This window comes from Sorex fumeus, unplaced genomic scaffold (assembly GCF_029834395.1).
Source record: "Sorex fumeus unplaced genomic scaffold, SorFum_2.1 ptg000022l, whole genome shotgun sequence".
NCBI lineage: Eukaryota > Metazoa > Chordata > Mammalia > Eulipotyphla > Soricidae > Sorex > Sorex fumeus.
Window position 1 is genome coordinate 2,638,417 of NW_026606079.1, and position 23,013 is coordinate 2,661,429.

Sequence of the window (23,013 nt, forward strand, 5' to 3'; positions counted from 1 at the left end):
TTTCTGCTTCTTTGTTTAAAAGAAGACAGATTTCCAGGGGGAGAGAGTTATTTTCTGAAAAGGGGTTCGCAGTCCGACCAAGTAAGTCTGGAAACCCCTAAACTAGACCCCATGCCACAGGAAGACAGTGAGCTTGTGTCTTTATGTCCCGGTATACAGCACTGTGTCACTTCTCTGGCTTCAATGTACCCCCACGCCCTGTATCTCTGACAATGCCCTGGCAGACAGTGGGGCACAGACACTGTCAAAGCAAAGACTCGGTATCCTGCTCACTCTCAGCCTGGGACGCCCAGTCCCAGAATTAATGTGCAGCTCAAAAATCAGAGCCAGCTTCCTCCTCGGGGCTCCCCTGACAGGTTCACACGGAGATCCCTCTCTTTCGTTCTAGCAATTAAGAGGCCGGCACCAGAAAGGATCTTGGCCATTTGTCTGCCCCCTCTTCACTCTGTGCAAGATTATAAATCATAGTTTTTTTTTTTTTCGATTTTTTTTTCTTTTTTATTAGTGAAACGACATGAGGTACAGTTGTAGATTTACAAATTTTTGTGCTTGGATCTCGGTCATACCCCGATCAAATACCCATCCCTCCACCAGTGCCCATTTTCCACCACCAGGATAATATCCCTCCCCCCCCATCCTCCCATCCCCCCCTGCCACTGTGGCAGGGCATTCCCCCCTGTTCTCTCTCTCCTCCTGGGCGCTGTGATCAGCCAAAGAGGCATTGAGTGGCGAACATGTTCAGCCCAGTCTACTTTCAACCTGCATCTCCCCTCCTGGGAGGATCCTCCAAACACCCTCCACTTGGTGTTCCCCTTTCTATCCGAATTGTCCTTTCCCCTAGAATACCCAGCTGGCCTCTAAGTTATGGAGTAATTCTCCTGGTGTTGCTCTCAGCTATTCTTGGGTATTAATCTCATATTTTATTATTTTATATCCCCCAGATGAATGCTATCTTTCTATGTCTATCCCTCTCTTTCTGACTCATTTCGCTTAGCATGATACTTTCCATATTGTACCACTTGTATGTAAAGTTCATGACTTCATTTTTTCTAAGAGCCACATAGTACTCCATTGTGTAGATGTACCAAAGTTTCTTTAACCAGTCATCTGTTCTTGGGCACTCAGGTCTCTTCCAGTTTCTGGCTACTGTAAAGAGTGCTGCAATGAACAAACAAGTGCAGATGTCACTTCGGCTACACGTTTTTGCCTCTCTGGGATATATTCCCAGGAGTGGTATCGCTGGGTCAAATGGGAGCTCAATTTCTAATGGGACTATCTTAAACTAAGAAGCTTCTGTACCTCCAAAGAAACAGTGACCAAAATACAAAGACGGCCTACAGAATGGGAAAGAATATTCGCCGAATACACATCTGACAAGGGATTGATATCAAGGATATACAAAATACTGGTTGAACTCCACAAGAAGAAAACATCCAACCCCATCAAAAAATGGGGCAATGAAATGAACAGAAACTTTCTCAAAGAAGAAATCCGAATGGCAAAAAAGCACATGAGAAAATGCTCTACATCATTAATCATCAGGGAGATGCAGATCAAAACCACAATGAGATACCATCTCACACCTCAGAGACTGGCCCACATTCAAAAGAACAAAAGCAACCGTTGCTGGCGCGGATGTGGCGAGAAAGGGACACTCCTTCACTGTTGGTGGGAATGTCCACTGGTTCAGCCCTTCTGGAAAACAGTATGGACGTTCCTCAAAAAATTAGAAATATAAATCATAGTTTTACGACAAACTAATAAGCCTTCAGGCCACAAAGACAGTGACGGTTTCTAAATAAAAGTACGATACATTTTTAAAAACATTTTAGTTGAAGAGAGCTCGCTCCCCTCCACAGGTGTCCCAAGGGCCCCTCCCACCCCCACCCCCACGTCGGCCCAGTTTTAGAGACACACTCTCCATTTCTGACAGTCTGACCATTGTTGTTCCCTTATGATGTTTTTTAATTTATCCCACGTACAGGAGAGATTTTTTCTTTTCTTTTTTTTTATTGTGGAGGTGGTGACATCTACATTTTAGTTGCATGTAGATGAATAGAGTTAAAGGTAAAGGTAAAGGTAAAGGCCCTCCCGTTGATCGTCGATTTGCTCGAGCGGGCCCAGTAACGTCTCCACTGGAGACTTTGTTGTTACTGTGTCTGGCATATCGAATACTCTCGGTAGCTTGCCGGGCTCTCCGAGAGGGGCGGAGGAATCGAACTCGGGTCGGCCATGTTGGCCGCGTGTAAGGCAAATGCCCTACCCGCTGTGCTATCGCTCCAGCCCAATAGAGTTAAACTCCCCAAATTCCCCCAAACTGAAATCTGTGATAAGCTGATAATTTTTTTCAAAAACTGTATTTCTACTTATATAATTTTTAAAAATATTATAATTTTGTGCTAATAAATTTTAACTTTACATGAAAAAGATAAATGTAATTTTAGTAACAGTGAAGCGAACCAAGAAAATTTTAAGGGGAAAGTCTGAATAGACCTATAAAAGTATAAAGTGATTTATACTAAGAAGGGGAATATTGGGGGACTAGAGTGATAGTACAGCGGGTAGGAAGCTCGCCTTGCATGTGGCCGACCTGTGTTCAATCCATAGCACCCCATATGGTCCAGAGTCTACCAGGAATGATTCCTGAATGCAGAACCAGGCATAAGCTGAGCATGGGCTGGGTGTGGCCCCAAAACCAAAAAGAGAAAAAGAAAGGGAATATTGGCTTTATGTTAGAAAACACTGATAATGCTTAAATATCTGCATTAGTAAGTGATTGCAATAAAAATCTTTGTGGATATAAGATTATATTAGATATAATTGGTAAAGGGATGGAATATAAAGGCAGTGATAATTGCATAGATTAAAATGTCTATAAGTGAGAATCCCAACTTTATATTCTTATCTTCTGTACAGAATTTTGGCTCTGTAATCTCCAGCACCGGACCAAGTCAATACCTCGATGCCTTCTACACTGCTAGGAGTGGTTCTTCTATTGTGTCATTAGCCATGAAGCTTTAGATGAAAAGACCTCAATAACAGCTGTCATGTAACAAAAATGGTCAGTGAAACAAACAAAAAAGTTCTTTCTTGTATTAAATTCAGTCATGGACTATGGCTTTACTACTGTGACTTTACTATCAAAAGCATGAGCTGCTGGAAATGTGAAAAATATTCATTTCCTCCCAGTTACTCCATGTAAGCCTTAGTATCTAATTACTGGCAACTCTCAAAGAACTATCAGAAACTAAAATGGACCGTAAGGTATTCTCTATTAACAACGATATTTGATAAGCTGTTCAGTTCCAGTGGCAAATAGCCACATAGCACTGTAGCACTGTCATCCCGTTGTTCAAGTTGCTCGAGCAGGCACCAGTAACGTTTCCATTGTGAGACATGTTGTTACTGTTTTTAGCATTTCGAATACGCCACAGGGAGCATGCCAGGCTCTCTGCGAGGGAAGGGGGAATCGAACTCGGGTCGGCCGCATGCAGTGCAAATGCCCAGCCCTCTGTGCTATAGTGCAATCATTCTATGTCTGTCCTTCTTCTGACTTATTTCACTCAGCATGAGACTCCACATAAGGACATAAAAATCTACCGTAGGGTTGGTTTGCTTCAAGGCAAGATAATGCAGTCTACTAGAAATAAGAAGTCAAAATCTGTAAAGCAAAGTGCTGCCTTGTATAGAAGTAACTGAACACATTCACACGATCACTTACTCATTTCATTCATTTTGGGGTATGTCATTGAACTCAACCTGGCCTTGACCCTGGCTCTGAACAAACTCGCAGCAAGTCTGCTCATGGCTATCCTAACTGAAAGAGCCCTCGGAGACATCAGTGGGAGAGTGGAGTGTCAGGAAACCCCTGGAGAGGGCCCGACTCAGACACCAGCATCAGGAACCATGGTCATGGGGAGTGGAGAAAGCAGAGTGTGCTGGGAGAGCAGGGGTGCACGCGACGACAGATGGAAATAGTGCAATTAAATACCCACCCCACACACTCACAGTATTTTCTTCTGTGCCAAAAACTTTCACTTAAATAACCATAACGTGGTCATGTTTTCAGCCATGCTTTATTCCAAAAGGTGATGGTCTTCCAGTTGCTAACCAGTAATTCTTCTTAATATTTTGATTGAACTTTTGTTACTCTAGTCTATTTAAAATCATAGTAGGACCTACGGATGTAGTTAAAGGGCTGTGCGTGGAAGGGCTTTGCTTGTGGGAGACCCTGCAGAGCACCTTCTTGAGTGACCCCAAGCACTGAGCCAAAACAGCCACTGAATACAGCAACACATGCCCCTAAAAAGCCAGGCAAAACCAAAGTAGGAAGTAAAACTTCAAAATAAGTCAGAATGGTAGAATATACGGATGTCAAAAAAATAAAAGAGAAGGTAGAACTAAGTCTTCCCAGACAAAGTAAAACCGATAGTATTTCAGAGTCAGATTTTAATTGTAATAGCACTAATGATTAAATGTCGATAAAAATCACCCTTTCAAATTTTTCCTATTTTTAATCTCACATCCTTTAATTATTAATTACACTATTTCTGTGGTTGCTAAGTAGCCTCAATATTTCAGCAAACAAAAAACTTAATTACCCAAAGATATCAATTAGAAAGTATCCTCACAAAACTGCAATATAATATTATTTTCACCTGTGAATAATTGTTGAATGTCTATCTGTAATAGAACTATGTCCTTTAAATATAACGAGTCAAGTCACTTAACATCTCGGAAATAATACAGATTTGGGGGTAACAGCAGACATCCACAGGGTTTCCGAGACATCGGGTATCTTATGAGCTGTCTAGTCGTACAGCTCATTTAATCCTCACTGAACTCCAAGGAGGTGGGCCCCTCCACGGCCTCCATTTTACAGACGAGGGCACTAGGAGAGATTAAGAACTCACCCATGATTACACAGGTAGGAAATGACAGAGTTGAGATTTCAAACCCAGACAGGCTATCCCTAAATCCACTCTAACTACTGCATCGTAAAGCTTCTAACTGGTTTTAGAACATAAATTAGTAAATAAAACTGCTATAATAAGACACAGCCATCTATAATCCTCGAGAAACTCTTATGCTAGCAGTCTCTGAATGGCTGGGACTAACCCCTTAGTCTGAGCGAAAACCTGAGAGTGTGTTTACGAGCCACTCACAGCTCTGAGAGTTGGAAACGTGACTGTTTTCAAATAAGGGGTGCTGTATCATGAAATATGTTCTGGAAATTTGATAGGTTAATCCAGCAAAATGTACAAAAACCTCACCACTAATGTTTAATAAATTCATGTTTAATCTTTTGGATACAGAGGGCGAAAGAAATGTATTATTAAACCCGGTTTCATCTGCTTATTTTCATACTTTTTCGGTGGTTCACAGCACGTTTCCATTGGCTGGAGCTGCTGTCTTCGTTACTGGTATTTACTCGTTTCCTGATGACTCAGTCAGCATGAGGCCCTTTAACTACCGCCCTGTGTGCATCCTGTAGACTGTAATTGTGATATCTCTGGTGTTGACTGAGGTCAGGCTGCCCTCACTCGGGCCGTGGACCACAGCGTCAGGTTGTACTTGAAGCTGCGCTGCGTCTTTCTACGATTCCAGCAGTCTGTCTGACAAACAGCTGCGCCCATTTTGCAATCTCAGGGCCATGTGTGATAGTTTAGAATCCAGGTAAATTAGAACCGTGCAAAGTTGAAGAACACAAGTTAACTGCGTGCTGAAGAAGGTCTACTACAAATTGGCATCCATATCCAGATTCTTTAACGACTATTCTGACGGCTCCGAGACACATTTCTACCAATTACCCTAACAAATTCCTTTAATATACCCCATACACGGGGTACCAACTTAAATCTAACTGGAGCACTTTATAACTCAGCCTGAAATTTCCAACAGCAGATTGAGTTTGAGAAGATGAAAAAAATTCTAGAGAAGGATGGTAGTAATGATTACTCAACAGTAGAACATACTTAATGCCTAGTGCTACAGAGCTTAAAAATGGTTAAAATGGCAAACTGCATGTGAGGACATCTTATCGCCATTCATAACACAACACCTTGACAACACTGCATCTTCCTCAGGATCAGATTTAAACTCTCTTCCAGCTCATACGTAGCACTCAGAGTCTGCTCTCAAGCGGCCGCTCTAGCTCCCTTTCTTCTTGCAGCCCCCCTGCCCATAGCCTCCGCCACCCCTTCCTTCTAAACTCCACCCGAATGTCACCCCTTTGGTAAAAATTCCCAAGATCCCAAGATGGGGAAGACCTTTCACAATGTGCCCCACGGCACCTCATGGCGTGTCACTCTTCAATCTTGAATTTTGCAAGGGCATTCTGTTTACATGACTCTTCCCCACTCTGAGTGCGCTAAAAGCAGGGGCAGTGCCCGGCCTTGGCACAGGCCCAGCATGTAAGTGATGTGCCCTAAATGCTTGTTGAGTCCATTCAGTAAACAAGCACTTCCTGAGGGCCTACCGGAGGCAGACAATGTCCAATGCACTGTGGATACCACAGTGGAAAAATAAAACAAAGACTGCTCTCACAGGGTTTCTACAAATAAAATGCCAGCTGGACAAAGCACCGCAAAGAGAAAAGAACATGTAAGGGGAGAACAAGGGTGTTTTACATGGAATGGTCTGGAAGGAGCCTTCTAGATAGAGACCAGAAAAAAAAAAGTGGGTGAGTTTTTCTAAGCACTTAGTGCCACTGAATGAAGTTAATCTCAGCCAGGTTCTGAGCTGTGGTCGGGACACAGGTAGCACGGGAGAGCTTCGGCTAACTTCAATTCCAAAGAAAGAAAATCACTCATTCTCTGGCCTATCTACCTGACTGACTTTGAAATTACCACCTAGTTCTCTCAGCATGAAGATCACAAGCGTTCCACCTCGATACGATACAGGACACTTACTGATCCTTTTCCCACGAAATCCTGTCTGCTATGAAGTCTTCGGTTTGCTGGTAGGGTTGGTGGGGGGAGCAAACATTTGCTGGGTGCTCACTCTGCGCTAACAGACTGCTCTAAGCACTTGGCAGTCTTCTCAAGAGTCTTTTGAAATAAACCGTTGCCAATCCCACCTTAAAGAGGAAATCAGGCACAACACAGTTAAACAATCTGTCCAAAGGCACGGAACTGGCTCTTCGTGGCGAACTAGGATCTGAAACCAGAGGAACCATCTCAAACTAGGATCTTGGCTCACAGTCAGAGCTGAGAACATTCTGCTGTGCCGTCTCACATTTGTACTTCCTGTCACAAAATACTCTTGGTCCTATTGTTGGGCGTGTGTGTTTTTCTTTCTTTCCTGTTCAGCCTGAAGCTGTGAATTTTTATAGAACCACACAACCCAGCAATACTACTTCTTGGTTTCTGTACCTAAAACACGCAACATTCATTTGAAAGGAGATACACACATTTACGCTCAGTATTGCACTTAGTATAACAGCCAACATATGGAAATAACTCAAATGCCCAACTACAAATAAATGGATCGCGAAGCTGTGGTACATACGCAAGGGGATACCATGCAGCTCTGAGAAAGAACAGAATCATGCACTGTGCGGCACATGGATGGAACTACAGGCTAACACGCTGGGTGAAGTCAGCCAGAAAGAGAGGAATACAGGACGGTTTTTCATGTGGAAGACTTCACAGCTATGTAGCAAGCTATGTAGCTATGTAGCAAGGAGGGGCCAAAGGCCCAAAGGGAGGCAGGGGCAGAGGCGGGAGGCGCACACCCGAGTTAGTTGTGGGGGCGGGGTGGAGGTGGGTTGAAAGGTAGAGTTGGGAGGTTCCTTGGGGGAGGGAGGCGGGAACACTGGTGATGGAATTCTGTGCATGAGAAATCTTCATAAACGATACTGTAAAGCACAAAATCTCAATTAAAAAGCTGTGAATTTTTACTTCATCTTTTCTCACATTTTAACAAAGCCTTGGGGCTGGAGCGATAGTGCAGTGGTAGGGCGTTTGCCTTGCGCGCAGCCAGCCCGGCAGAGCTGAGCCGGGTTCGATTTCTCCGCCCCTCTCGGAGAGCCCGGCAAGCTACCGAGAGTATCTCGCCGGCTACCACACAGTAACAACAAAGTCTCACACTGGAGATGTTACTGGGCCCGCTCGAGCAAATCGATGAACAGTGATCGTTTTAACAAAGCCTCATTTCTCATTCTTTCTAATAGTCTCACTTCACATAGTGTAATTCTACCAAAGAAAGCTGTCAATACTTTTGATCAGTTATGATCTTAATATTATTTACTGATAATATTTTCAAAAATGCTATCAGGAATATAAACATGCAGTCGAGAAAAGGTCAGGGAGATAAATTAAGAGGTAGATCCCGAATTCAGTCTGTCACCACATTCCACGCAGCATGCCACCAAACACCCGCAGACCATGGTCCCCAAGCACTGCCAGGGTAACTCTGCTGGGGCCCAAGTCTAAGGCTTCTCAGGCCAAGTAGGAGAGAGAGACACACAGGGCCACAGTCGGGGGAGGGAGAGAGGGGAAGGAAGGGAGGGAGGGAGGAAGAAAGAGAGGGAAAGAGGAGGGAGGGAGGAAGAAAGAGAGGGAAAGAGGAGGGAGGGAGAGGGAGGGGGGAGGGAGAGAGCACAATCAGTGCGGATACACAGATCACACTGCCCTTTAAAGGTATGCATATAACTCTGCTGAGTGCGGGGCAGCAGAATGGGGGTGAGGGGTGAACCAAGCCGGTCACTGCTCAGGAAGCCGCGTCAGGTTGGGGCTCACGCGGGGCTGAGAGGCAAACTCAGCAAGTACAGGGATGTGCAGTGTGCGGAGCCGCCCAGGCCGCATTCCTGACCTTCCTGACCGGCACAGGCAGCAGAGACCAAGGTTTTCCCTTTGCCACGTTCATCTGCTCTTAAGGTCACACTCGATCACTGTATAACTGAAACCCAAGCACGAAAGTCTGTAAGTCTACAACGGTACCTCATGGTGTTTTACGAAAAAAAAAGGAATAACACCTGACTAGAGCAATTATCTCAAACGCAACACAGCCGAAAGCAAACTTCTTGTGTCTGCCAACACCCTCTGAACCTCTCCCTCTCAAGGGAAGCCAAAGCCTGTTGCTGAAGCAGTAAACCTCTTACCCTCTGAACCAGCCACACACTGCCCTCCCCTCTCACGCAGACACCCTTTAACATGGCGCGCGCACACACACACACACACACACACACACGTACCCATGTGTAAGCAATCACACGCACCTACACACTGTCAGTCTGTCTTAGCTTCTACCTCTGGCTCTTTGTCTTCCTCTCCTCAGGCCAAGTAAGCCCGGAACCAATGCCTGGTTATTTCTCCTGCTGGTGGCTGTTGATTTCTTTTTAAAACGACCCCCTTCCTCCTCAGTTTTCCTCACTTGGTTCCAGAACTGCTATCGAGTCAATCTATCACCCCACTTTTTCTCTCTTCTTTTTGTTTCTAGGTCACACCCGTATACTCGTGGCTCACTCCTGGCTCTGCCGTAAAGGGGAGTCGAGTTCAGGGGCCCGCAGGTGGTGCCAGGGATCAAACCTGGGTCACCTCATGCAAGGCAAGCGCCCTGCTGCTGTGCTACCCCTCCAAGCAGTGTCGCTCCACTTTCAGGAACACTTGGTTTCTAGAGGGGTGAGCTACTCAAGAGTCTAGAGCAAAAGCCTTGCAAGCGCAAGGTCTCGCGTTTAATTCCCCAACCTACGAGGCCCCTGAATGCTGCCAGATGTGCCCTCAATGCCCCTTCCATCACAGGCACGAGCACCGAACCTCCGGGCCCGCAACACTGACCAGAGGACAACCAGGAATGGGCCAAGGATCCCTGAGCAAGGCTGGGAAGACTCCCTCACCAAAAAGAAAAGCGGCTTCTGATCACCCAACATACCAAATGCAAACCCTATTCCGTACACTTTTTCCTAATGGGAGCCAACATTATTTTCTACTTCACGTCTTCTTTCATTCAACGAGCAGTCACTGAACAACAGTCACTGCACTAGGCACTGATGTACTATGTCAAAGAAAAAAACACACAGTGCCTGTGGGGAGACGATAATGGGGTTAAGGCCCGTGTTTGCTAGGAGGCTAATGCTGAATCCTTGGGGTCTTTGCATCAAACCTTCCACCAGATTGGTCGAGAACTGCCTGGAGGAGCCCCCAAGCCTCCTGAGCACTGCTTAAGAGGTCATCGCTCCCCCCTCGCCCCCACAAAAAAAAAACCCAAACTGTTGTTTTCATGAACATTAAAATGTGGGAAAGGCAATAAACATACTTATCAGTTACATAAACAAATGATCAGGCAGAAACTATGACAAACAGAAAGACCCACCAGGGAAAATGGTGAGTGGTAATAACCATATAACATAAATACACCAAAACCTGTTAAACTGTACATGTTAACAGGCGACAAATTTTATGATGCATGAATTAAACCTGAGAAAAATATACAAACTTTTACTTGTGGACTTTTCTTGTGGGGAAGGGGGAGACAGTTTGAACCACATCCACGGTGCTCAGGCTGGTCTCAGCTCTGCACAGTGTCACTGACACTTGGGGATGAGTTATGCTGAGTCCTCTACTGGTGAATTTGATCAAGGTAAGGAAGGCAAAAGCTTTCCAAAGGAAACAAAAGTAAACAAAAATAACATTTACTAGGGTCAAAGAGATGGTACAGTGGGTTAGGTACTTGGCTCGCACATGACTGACCCGCGTCCCATCCCTAGAACCTCGTATGATTTCCCGAGCAACACCAGGAGTGACTCCTGAGTTCAGAGACAGGTGTAACCCCTGAACATTGCCAGGTATGACCTAAAAAACAAACAAAAAAATTTTGCTGAGCATTTACTATACACTAGGTACCTTTCACTATAATAATTTATCTGTTCCTTCTATAAGGTTATACTGTTAATTTTAAGTGTTAGTGTCACTTCGAAAGCAGTATAAGGTTATTAAATATCCTCTGTTCAGGGAAAAGGAACTAAGGAGTCTCTACACTTCACCCACGGCTGGAGAGAGAACTCAAAGGGCTGGAGGGCATGCCTGGCATACATTGTGGGAGCCCGAGCACAGGGCCTCAGGCCAAATATACCACTCAGTATGTTCCCAGTAGACCCCAAAAACAAAAAGAAACTTCACCCAGGGACAAAAGGGACAGCTCAGTGGGAAAAGCACCAGCCACGCAAACATGAGGCAAATCAAATGTGTTCGATCCCCAATGCCGTGCACACGCACCGAGCACTGTTGCAGCAGCTCTGACGTTGGCAACCGTATGTGATCTCTAGTCTACTACTGTCAAGTGACTGCGGATACTGCAACTAAGGGGCCAAACTCTCTGCATACGCACCACAGCCAGTAGTGTGCCACCCGGTAAGTGCCTGTGTGAGTACCACAGTGACTGCCAGCAAGCGCCACAACCAGAATGTGTGAAAGTACATTAAATAAGAGACTCGAATTCCCAGTGAGCACGTGTGGATTCTCTGGTGACGACACAACCAGTGTATGTGAAACCCCCAAATCGCAAGAACACCACCACGAAGGAAAGAAACAAAAATCAACTGGAGGGAGGGAAGCTGGAGCTGGGGACACACCTGGCTGTGCTCAGGGCTTACTCAGCAGTGCTCAGGGACTATATGTACCGCTAGGCATCAAATCTAGGTCAGCTGCAGGAAGGCAAGTGTCCTATCAAGTGTACTACTTCTCCAGGCCCTGATTTTTATTTTTATTTAGTTATAGAAGGAACACTAACACTAACCTTATAACCTTATAGAAGGAACAGATAAATTATTATAGTGAAAGGTGCCTGTGTTAAGTAAATGCTCAATAAATTTGGAGGCCCACACTCAGCAGTGCTCGAGTCTTTTTTTTTTTTTTTTTGGCTTTTTTGGTCACACCTGGTGATGCACAGGGTTTACTCCTGGCTCTGCACTCAGGAATTAACCCTGGCGGTACTCAGGGGACCATATGGGATGCTGAGAATCGAACCCAGGTTGGCAGCATGCAAGACAAACGCCCTACCCACCGTGCTACTGCTCCAGCCCCGCAGTGCTCGAGTCTTACTCTTGCTCTGTGCTCAGGGATCACATAGGATGGTGCTGGCTATATGCAGTGCCAGGGATCACCAGGAGTGGGCCAAGTGCAAGGTAAGTATCTTAATTAAGTCCTGCACTATCTCTCTGCCCATAGGAAATGGAGTTTTTTTTAAAAAGGTACTTTGGAGGCCGGAGCAACATACAGCGGGTAGGGCGTCTACCTTGCATGCGGCTGACCTGAGTTCGATCCCTGGCCCCCCATATGTCCCCCGAGCATCGCCAGGAGTAATTCCTGAGTGCAGAGGCAGGAGTAACCCCTGAGCATCATCAGGTATGACCCAAAAACAAAAACAAAAAAGGCAATATGGAGTCACACCTGGAGATGCTCAGGTGTTACTCCTGGCTCTGCACTCAGGAATTACTCCTGGCACTGCTCGGGGACCATCTGGGATTTTGGAGATTGAACCGGGGTTAAATGCATGCAAGGAAAAAGCCTTACCTGCTATACTATCTCTAAGGCCCCTGTGTGTAATATTTTTTTTTCTTTTTGGGTAACACCCAGCGATGCACAGGGGTTACTCCTGGCTCATACATTCAGGAATTACTCCTCGTGGTACTCAGGGGACCATATGGGATGCTGGGAATCGAACCTGCAAGGCTGGCCACATGCAAGGTAAATGCCCTACCCGCTGTCAGTCCGGTGTAATTTTTTTTAAAGATAAAAAATACTCATAGTCAGAAAGCTAATAGGTGTTCATGCTAGATTAAAGAGACTGACTCCAGGATTCATGATTTTGTCCGCACAGACAGCAAACTCACCTAGGAAATGCTGCTACACAAAACTACTTTCGATGCTATAAATCAGTCACTACATTTCACTTCTGATAGAAACTGCTTTCCACATCCTTTGTACATTCCTGTACTATCACTGTCTCGTCCACTCTCCCCCTCACTGACTTTACTTCAATCAAACCAGTCTCCTTCTGTTTCTCTAGTATGCCTAAGCTTCTTTCTACCACTGGACCTTTGCATTTTCTTGAGCAATGATTACAATCAAAATATGTTTTAAGTCACAATTCTGCCAAAACTTCAACTAACATTTTTCTGCACACACTATCAGTAACATTAACAAGAGCCTGTACTGAATAATACACTAATGTTTCAATGCCATTCATTAATTTTAATAAAAAATGAACTCATTTTTCAGTCTTCTGTTGTGAGACATGATGTCACCACGTAAATATTTGTTTTCAGCGAAATCCAGTAACAACGGATTTGGCTTACTGATTAGAATGAAGAACAATCATACAGCTACCTTAGCACTGAAATGAAACAAAGCAATCAAGCCAGCAAAGTATCACAATAGAACTTGATCACCACCACTCTTTTAATCAGGAGAACCACAGTATATGAAATAATGCCAACAGCATATCAAGATACCCAAATCCCACATTCACAGACGAATTACTGCACATCTGTACAAACATACCAAAAAAGCATGCTGGCAACCAATTAGAGAATTTCAATGACAATAACTGGATAATCAGATAAAGCTGTAAGTTTCATCATAGTGGTCTCCAAACTTAAGATGAAAAGTGTTACCACATTTTTTTAAAAAAGATTCACCTTGGGGCTGAGAACATAGTACAGCGAGTAGACACTTGCCCTGAACGCAGCTGACCAGGGCTGGATCCGAAGCATAACATGCAGTCCCCCAAGGAGTGCAAGGAATGATCCTACTGCAGAGCCAGGAGTAAGCCCTGAGCACAGTTAGGTATGGCTCCACAACAAAAACAAAGGAAGATTCACCTTGGGGCCCTTTTAAATATTAAGGTAAGTTCCCTTTGAACTGAATATGGGGGGCGGAGGGGATTAGGAAAAAAATTAATTTACCAGCTTCTTGCTGGGCCCGCTCGAGCAAACCGATGAACAACGGGAGGACAGTGACCGTGACAGCTTCTAGCAAATTACCTTTACTACAGTAAATTTCCCTAAATGACAGGCACAAAGGCTTCTAAGTCTGTTCATTTTCAAACTGTGTGTTATCAGCTACTGGCTGGAGGACCTTGAGATTTTTACTTGTTGCGTTTCAGTTCTCTGTGTCACCACCACAAAATCCAGTGACACAGTTCCTTAGCACAGAGTAACAAGTACTATTTATTGAGTATTCACTCTTCTCCCCCCCTCGGGTCACACCCAGTGATGTTCAGGGGTTACTCTTTGTTGTACACTCAGGAATTACTCCTGGCAGTGCTCGGGGGACCACATGGGATGCCGGGGATTGAACTGCATGCAAGACAAACACCCTCCCCGCTGTACTATCATTCCGGCCTGAATGATACTTTTACTAAATTGTAGAAAGTCAAATAGCTGATTTTCTACTGTACCCTCTATAGTGTTATCCATGGAGCCCGTAGATAGTAGAGCAAGTGAGGTGCTTGCCTTGCACACAAGCAACCTGGGTTCAATCTCTGGCGCTGGAAATGGTCCCCAAAAGCACTGAGATCCCTGAGCACAGAGCCTGGAGTAAGCGCTGAGTATCACCGGATACAGTCTCCAGAACAAAAACTAATTACTCATATAGACTATTTTTTAAGATCAATAAAACTCTAATATTGAAAACTTTTAAATACACATCAAGGCTTGGTTTTTTAAAAAGGCAGTCCTAAGACTAGAAATAGTCTGATTATTTTAAATGGTAATGTTTACAATTTGTTTTAAATAAGCTAGAATTTTGAAAAAATTTATGCCTTTCCAGTCTTCAGTATTCTGTTTACAGAATTAGGTTGTAAATTCAAGCCTGGAACGTGACACTATCATTAACAAGAACAGTGACCATCTATTAGCCTCTCCTACTTGCTCTACCATACAAAGAAAGTTGGGCAGTAAATCAGTTGACAAAAAGTTGTCAAATTTTGTCAAGTGTTAAGTTGTCCCAACCTTTGATGTAGACTACCTGATACAGACTATGTAAAATATGACTGCAAATGTTATTGACTTCCATAAAAGTATCTGCTATGTATCAACTACTAGATCAAACACAGGTCTTAGAAAGCACCAACTTATTACACAGATTAGAGAAATGATTAAGTTCAAAGGTCACATACACACACAGTTACTGTTAAGTAAGGACTAGAGCCTATGTCTTCCTGCTTTCGGTTCATTGTGTTATAAATTACATGACAGCTGACAGCTGAGCTTTTAAAAAGAGAAAGATCTATTCCAGGCAGGGGATCTAGTACACTGGCAGATTATATGCTTCAGACGCAAGAGGAAAGCATGAGGCCTGGGTTCCATGCCTGACACAAAAAGCAAAACAAAACACAAATATATCTATTTGCGTATCTCAAACCCCTCTCTACATATTAGAAAAGAATATGAATACCCGGAAAAGTAAATGCTTCACAAGAACTAAATATCAAGCACAACTTAATGTAACTCAGAGACTGGCGTCAACAAGCAAAAAGGGCACATAGGACAGAAACGGATGGAATCAGACAGACCCAACGCGTGGGACCTGCAGGGTTGAGGGTCCCACTGAGAACATAAGCAAACTAGCAACACCAGAAGGCCTTCCTCATGGGGAAGCAGACCCCAAACCTAAAACTTCAAGTCAACATTCCTCCGGGAAACAAAAAAGTATGTGTGCTCACAGTACATCCCAAAATTATTTCACGCATGCACCAGAAAGGTTGTATCAGCTGCAAAATGTTCACTCTCTTTCAAGAAGAAAGACGCTGACTGATGCTCAAGGAAGTTTTTCTCCTTCTTATGCTTTACGTCAGACCATTTTTTACTAAAATTCTTCATCACTGTCATCAATGTCATCCCGTTGTTCATCGATTTGCTTGAGCGGGTGCCAGTAATGTCTCCATGTGTCCTAGCCCTGAGATTTTAGCAAGTGCCACATTGGAGGCTCTTCCAGGGTCAGGGGGACAAGACCCATCGTTGTTATTGGGTTTTGGCATAACGAATACGCCACGGGGAGCTTGCCAGACTCTGCTATGCGAACAGGATATTCTCGGTAGCCTGCCGGGTTCTCCAAGACCAAGAACTAGACAATAAGAAGTCACACGGTTGCAAATGTGGCCGCATGCTTTCAGGAGCTTGGTTTTATAGTCTCTGGGTCTTGGTCATTGATGGGATTACACGGTGCCGGGGGCAGTTGGTGGGTGTAACGCCTAGCTACTGGAAGATGGGGGATCTGGGTGGAGGAGGCCCAGTCCCGATCCAAGCACCTTGGAGATCTCAGCCCTGGGTCCCGCACACCTGGGTTCCTCTGCTGGTTCCTTCATGTGTGAGGCTCATCCAAGTGTGTGGAGAGTGGTCTTATGCATGGCTGTGGCTGGTTCCGGAGGTCTTCAGCTGCCGGAACTCAGCTCGGGGCAGGGAGGGAAACTCAACCCGCCCCCCTCGTAGGGGCCCCAGCCAGGAAAGCCAGGCACGGGGGGCAGGAAACTCTACCATCATTGACTTAAGAAAGGTAAATAGTGATATGGCTCAATAAATGACACTCAGGTTTGGGGTTCAATGCCCAGCACCAGGGGAAAAAAATGATTACGGATGGCAGAGAGCAATATCATTTTAACAAGAGAAAATCCCAAAATAAGAACAATATCGATCAAAAAAATATATATAGCACACCAGGCTCAACATGTAACAATATGTTAGTACTCTCTTACACAAGAGCAAATGGCTCCAAGGTGAGATAAAACAATTTTCACACTTTCCTCTAAGGTTTGGATCATTTTTAGCAGATTATTCGTAACAAGCAATACAAAATAAATTACTTAGGACAGTCTTTGGGTTGTGTTGTGGTGGGAAAATTCAAATTAATGATGGTGGGAAGGTGTAATAGTGGTGGGATTGGTGGTGGAATACTGAATGTAATAAATTATTGTGAACAACTTTATAAAAATAAAATTTAGGATACACCATAGAGATGCCTCCAGACCCTGTGCCGGGTTGTCTTATCCAGGGCAACCCTGAGGGGGGCCCCTCTGCGCCCCCACAGAGCCTGCTCTGGCAGCCGAAAACCTCCAGAACTCAATCACCGCCATGCTCATGGCCACTCTCCACACGCTCGACCCTACCCATAGAGAATCTATTCCGCGGCCATGCGACATCTCATACCCTACAGCACTGATATACCAAGAGTACCACACCACATCGGATGGGGTTTAAAGTAGAAGGCAACCAATCTTAGGGGGAAACATATGTATACAGATACATGTATGTATGTATATATACATACACACATATATATGCACACAAGGCTCAACCTTTAACAACACATTACTAATTTCTTATAGAAGGGCTTAGTGGCTCCTGGGTGAAATACAGCAATCTGCACACACTTTCCTCTAAGAAACCTTTTTTGGATCATTTTTAGCAGAATATTTATAACAAGCAATACAAAATAAATTACTTCGATTCTACTTTAGGGGCAAAGTTTGGGGTTCGGGATGGAAATATTTGAAATATGATGGTGGGAAAGTGTACTGGTGGTGGGATCAGTGTTCGAATATTAAATGTAATCAATTATTGTGAACAATTTTATAAAAATAAAATAAAATTTAAAAAATAAAGTTTTTAAAAAAAAACTGTTTAAAAGCACTCCTGGGATTTTGTTTAAAAGCACCATCATCTTTCAGTTGCGCTGCCCGCCCGGGCGCAGCTGGGTCCAGGCAGCCTGCAGGCTCTCGGCGGCGGCCAGCAGACAGCCCAGTGCAGAGAGCAGCCAGCCACACAGATGACCCCAATGTGATCCTGCACAAAAGCCATCACGGAGAGCACCCCATGAAGCCTCCTTACACCAAAGGTATTTAATGTTCATCTTAAAAAAAAAAAAAAAAGCACTATCATAGGGGGCTGGAGCAATAGCACAGCGGGTAGGGCCTTTGCCTAGCACGCGGCCAGCCCAAGTTCGATTCCCAGCATCCCATATGTCCCCTGAGCACCGCCAGGAGTAAGTCCTGAGTGAAGAGCCTGGAGTAACCCCTGTGCATCGCCGGGTGTGACCCAAAAAAGCAAAAAATAATAATAATAATAAAAATAAAAGCACTTATGGGATTTGTGTTAGCAAATTCCGACTTCTTTCCTTTATGAGGGGTGGGTATGTGTTCAGGGGTCTGCGTGGGGTGCCAGGGATTGAACCCAGGTGCAAAGCAAGCGCCCCTGCCTGCTGCACTGGCTCCAGCGCCTCGATTACTTCTTCTCAGCTGACTAAAGAGCCAGACTCCCATTTATTTCCAGCAGCTGAGAAACACTGCGCTCCACCCTATCAGGCAAACATTACCACACTCGACACATTAATTATCAGTCCTCAAATAAATACACTCAGCTATCTAACAGGCAGCCACTACCATTCACCACTACTGAACCCTTCAAATATGTTTGCCTAAATTGAGGCGGGTTATAAAGGCAACCCTTCACCAGGTTCACACCAGCTCTCAGACTTAGTATCAGAGCAGTAATTTTTTCATATTGATTTGTTAAGTATTTTACATACTGTAGTTATTCTTAGTCTTGATGCATTTACTTTAAAATTTCATTGGACTTTTTCAGATATTTGGGGGCCACACTTGTTGTGCTCAGGGTTATACTCCTGGCTCTGAGCTCAGGGATCACGCCTAGAAGCGATCAGGGAACCATATGGGGTGCCAGGGATGTAACCCAGTTGGCCACCTGCAAGGCAAGCATTCTACCCACTGTACTACTGCTTCAGCCCCCTCAATTGGATCTTGACTCACACTTATATTCCCACCCAAGAGGTCTATGCAAATTGCAAAATATGATACAATCTTGCTTTGATGATTCACCATGATGATAAGCACCAGATACACAACAGAGAAAAAAAATCTTACAGTATCTTAGACACATAGTTTAAGTTAAAAAAACAAGACATGTTCTATTAAATTTATAACCAGGTTTAACTCTGTTAATAGTGGAAGAATTCAACCCTACATGTTGCATCCTTAGATCAAGCATGAAACAAAAAAGTTTGCTAGGGAGGGGCCAAGAGAAATGCCATCTCTTTCCAGAAGACATTTTAAAACAAGAGCAGTATATTTAAAATAACAGCTTTGTGAAAAAAAACAATAGTCCTTAGACTTCTTCAAAAGGAAACCTGGTAGGATGCATCAGAAACTCCAATCAAGAGGCGGAGTTAAATGTTTGGCCGTGTGGAGAACATCAGCCAAGCTCCTTAGCAGGGTGTTTGTCATTAAACCTTATAGGGTGATCAAAAACGGTCAAAATTTTATAAATATTCTTCAATATTACCATTACCGAATTTAATAGAATTATTTCCAAAACACTGCATCCTTTCCAAATCTGGCCCGCGAAAACAGGGGTCGCTTTAGCCGCAGCAGCAGCAGCAGCAGCGTCCTGCACGGGCTAAAATTAGAAACTGCCCGTCCCGAGCCCTATGCTCAAGGAGTATTTGCACGGAATTCTGTTCCAGAAGCACTTGTGGACACGCCATTCATTCTTCTTTTTGATCCTGGAAGCCCTGGGACACCGGCACGTTCCGTCCCTACTTCTGAGGTTGCCGCCGGGCGCGCAGACCTTGGCGTGCTCAAGGTTACGGCGCTCAAGCCCAGCAGAACCAGTACCGATCCGGACCCCGCTCCCGGCACCTCGTCCTCCGCTCCAGGCAAGCAATTCTCCAAACCGGAGAGAAACGCTCAGCACCCCGACAGGTCTGGCGCCGGGCGCGGGCGCGCAGCACCCGAGGGGGGGGACGGCGGGGCTGCGAGGGCTGCGTGCCGGGCACAGCCCCCGGGGGAGGCGACAGGCCGGGCCGATGCCCGCCCGGGGCCGCGCGTCCTTCCCGGCAATGCAGCAGGGCCGGGGGAGCGCGGCCAAGTGGAAGCGCGGAGAACCGGCCCCGTCCTGCCCGAACGCTATTGTCCACGGGGAGAAATCGCAGGCGAGAGGCCAAAGAAAGGATTTTTTTTCCCGCTTTTAAAAAAATAAATACATACGAGCACCGGGGTCTCGTTTCTGGCCGCGCCCGCCGAGGCAGGCGGAGGCGGCGCCCGGAGAGCAGCAACGCGGGAGCCGGTGCGGCGGGCGCTGGGCCACGGCCCGGCCTCCACCTCGCGGGCCGCCGCGCCGCGCCCGCCCCCGGCCCGCCGGGGCCCCGCGCCGAGCCCCTCCGACGCCGCCCCCGCCGGGGGGACCCCCGCCACGCCGCCGCGCCGCCGCCCGGGACCCCCGCCCACGCCGCCCGCCGCCGCCCGGGGGGCCCGGCCCGGATCCCGGCCCGCGAGCGCTGACAGCCGGCGCCGCCCCCACCTGCGCGCCGCCGCCCCCCGCCCCGCCGGCCCGAGGAAGGAAGCCGCCGCCGCCGCAGAGGAAGCCGCGCCGCCCGCACCCACCGGCATCATCGTGCGCGGTCCGCGGCGCCCGCCGCCGCCGCCGCCGCCGCCGCCTGACAGGACGCTCGGGGCCGCGCCGCGCCCGCCGCCCGCGCGGGCCGCGCGCTCGCCGCCGCGCGCTCGGGTCCGGCCGCGACGAGGCGGCGGCTGCGGGGGGCTGCGGAGCCCAGGCCGGCCTGTCGCGGCCGCCGGCGCGCTGCGTCGCTGTCCGGGACCGGCCGCCGCCGCCGCCGCCTCCGCCCGAGCGCCGCCCGCCGCCGGCCCGCGGGCGCTCTCCCCGGCCGCAGGCCCCGCCCCCGGCGCGTCGCCCTCGCGGGGCCGGCCGCCGCCTCCGATTGGCCGGGCGCGGCGAGGGGCGGGCCCGATGGGCGGGGACTGCGGGCCCCGCCCCCGACCGCGCGCCCGGCGGCCGCCAGGTGCGAGCGCGCCCGTGCGCGTTCGCGCGCCCGCGAAGGGGAGGGGGAGGGGCGGGCGCCCGGCGCGGCCCCGCCCGAAGTGCGGGCTGCGGGAGCCCCGGCCGCGCCCCGCAGCTCCCGGGCCTCGGGGGTGGGGCCTCGGGGCCGGGCCCCTGCCGCGCCGCAGTCCCGCCGCGTCGGGATTCGAACCGCCGGAGCGGGCGGGTGGGCGGGGCGCGCGCGCTGACCGCGGCCTGACCCGGGCTCCCGGCGCCCGCGGGGCTGCACGCGAGGTCGGGAGGGGCGCGCGCGGCGCGGGGCGCCCCGAGCCCCAGCGGCCCGGCACCTGATCGCCCCTGGGCGCCGCCTCTGTGGCTCCGGCTGTAGGCGCGGGTCCACTGTCCCCCTTGGCCCTGTCCAGGCGCCGGCGCTCGCCTCTGGGCCCCGACTCTCCGTCGCACTGACCTGGCCTGGGCACCTGAGGGGCTGCGGGGCCAAGCCAGACCCTTCCCGTGCTGCGAGCCGGCCCCGGGGCCGCACGGATGATACCGGGCGCTCCGAAACGCACACAAGCGTCAGGGAATGGTCAGGGTCAGTCTGGAGTCCTCTGCTCCTCTGGGGAGAGGGACCCTGCCAGGGGGTGACTGCTGCTCCCCTCCCCTCTCAGAGAACCGCCCCCTCGGAGGTTCTGGCGCCGAGTGGTGCACTGGACAGACGAGTGGCCAGGCATCCCTGGCCCCACCGTGCCCATCTCCTTGGAAGGTTTTGAGCGGTCTCTCGCCTGGTGTCCGAGCCGAGCCGGCTCCTGCACTCGGAGCCTCACAGGTGGGACAAGGCTCTTGTCCTCCAGCGCAGCTCTCCGGCGTGGGCTTTCGGAAGCAAGCAGCTCCCGAGCACACACATGCAGGGTCGGGGTCACCCAGGCAACTTCCCTTGTCTTAGCGCTGCTGTGCTGGTGCCTGGGCAGCCTTGGCCAGGCTATGGTGCCCGCACTTAGCCCAGCCGCCCCCCAGGGTGCTAGCCCTCAGCCGTATCACTTGCACTCATGTTCTCCAAGAGCTGCTCTTGAATTGTGCTCTCAAGAATTCTGGTGTGGTGCCACACTGGCCTGGCCTGGTCACTCTGCCTTAGTCGTGGCAGCCATAGCACCCACTGCGGAGCTACCAGGACCACACGGCCTCTGTGCTGACCTGGGGTCAAACTCATGACCACCTGCTTGCGAGGGGGCACAGTAGTCACTGGGCTGGCCCACAGGTCAGGGAGCTTGATGTGTGGGCCCCACATTTGGGCCCCACTGGTCAGGCCACGTCTTGTGCTGGACCAAGACTTGGAGGGAAAAGGAAGTACCATGCAGGGCTGGCCTAGGCTGGCCGTCAGAGAGACCTGCGCTCTGCCTCCAGCCGGGCTTCCCACCTCGTGGCCTCAGTGTCCCCTTCTGCAGGGCTCTTCCAGCTGACACACTAGCAGTGAAGAGGGGCTGCGGGCCCACTCATCAGGCAGGCTCAGGCCTTGCTGGGACACTGCAGAGAAATGCCATCTGGCCCAGGTGGCCCAGATGTCCTCATTCCCTGGAAAAGAGAGTTGGCCATTGGGGTCCACACTTGTCTGCAGGACCCGGGGTGCAGTCCTCTGCAGGCACCCTCCAAAGCAGGCCCGCTCGGCCCACACAGACTCTCCACCTGCTCCTCCTTGTCGTCTTCCCACGCAGCCTCTGGCATCATGCCCCCCTCCCCAGAGAACAGGGGCCTGCGTGACTGTCCTCCCTGTTCTAACCTCCATCCTGATCCCCCCTCCACCCCCCGCCTCAGAACTGGGTCACACCCACACGCCCACTCCACACCCCTGCGAACCCCGTCATCTAGACCCGGGTTCACTGGGTCCTCTCAGGAGTCTTCATTGCTCCAGGGATCCAGCGCAGGTCGGGAGTCCAGATGGCTAGGACGCTCATCAACATTCCGAAAGGGCTAGAACTTGCTTTCAGCCTCTTCGGCAAAAGGGAGAGGGCCCAGGAAGGCAGGATAAGTAGCATATGGCGAGCGCTTGGGCGAGCTGGAGATGGGCGGTGGGTACAGGCTGCAGTGTGCTTCTCTCTCTGCTCTGCTCAACAGTAAACAGTATTAAATGCTCTTTAAATGTCATCGGGGAAAATCAGTGTCGACTCATTTGCAGAAAGGAATTCTTGGAAGAAGCCACAGAATCCCGACAGATCAACGAGTTTCAC

At 48.5% G+C, this 23,013-nt stretch overlaps 1 protein-coding gene across 1 annotated transcript in view; it reads right to left on the minus strand.

Moving 5' to 3' along the window:
* Nucleotides 1–20,503, minus strand: part of PPP1R13B (protein phosphatase 1 regulatory subunit 13B) — a 99,142-nt gene extending 78,639 nt beyond the window's left edge. The window contains exon 1 of the mRNA XM_056113746.1: nucleotides 20,398–20,503. Within this exon, the coding sequence (XP_055969721.1) occupies nucleotides 20,398–20,406 (9 nt within the window). The 5' untranslated portion in view covers nucleotides 20,407–20,503. The remainder of the gene's footprint in view (nucleotides 1–20,397) is intronic.
* Nucleotides 20,504–23,013: the final 2,510 nt, after the last annotated feature.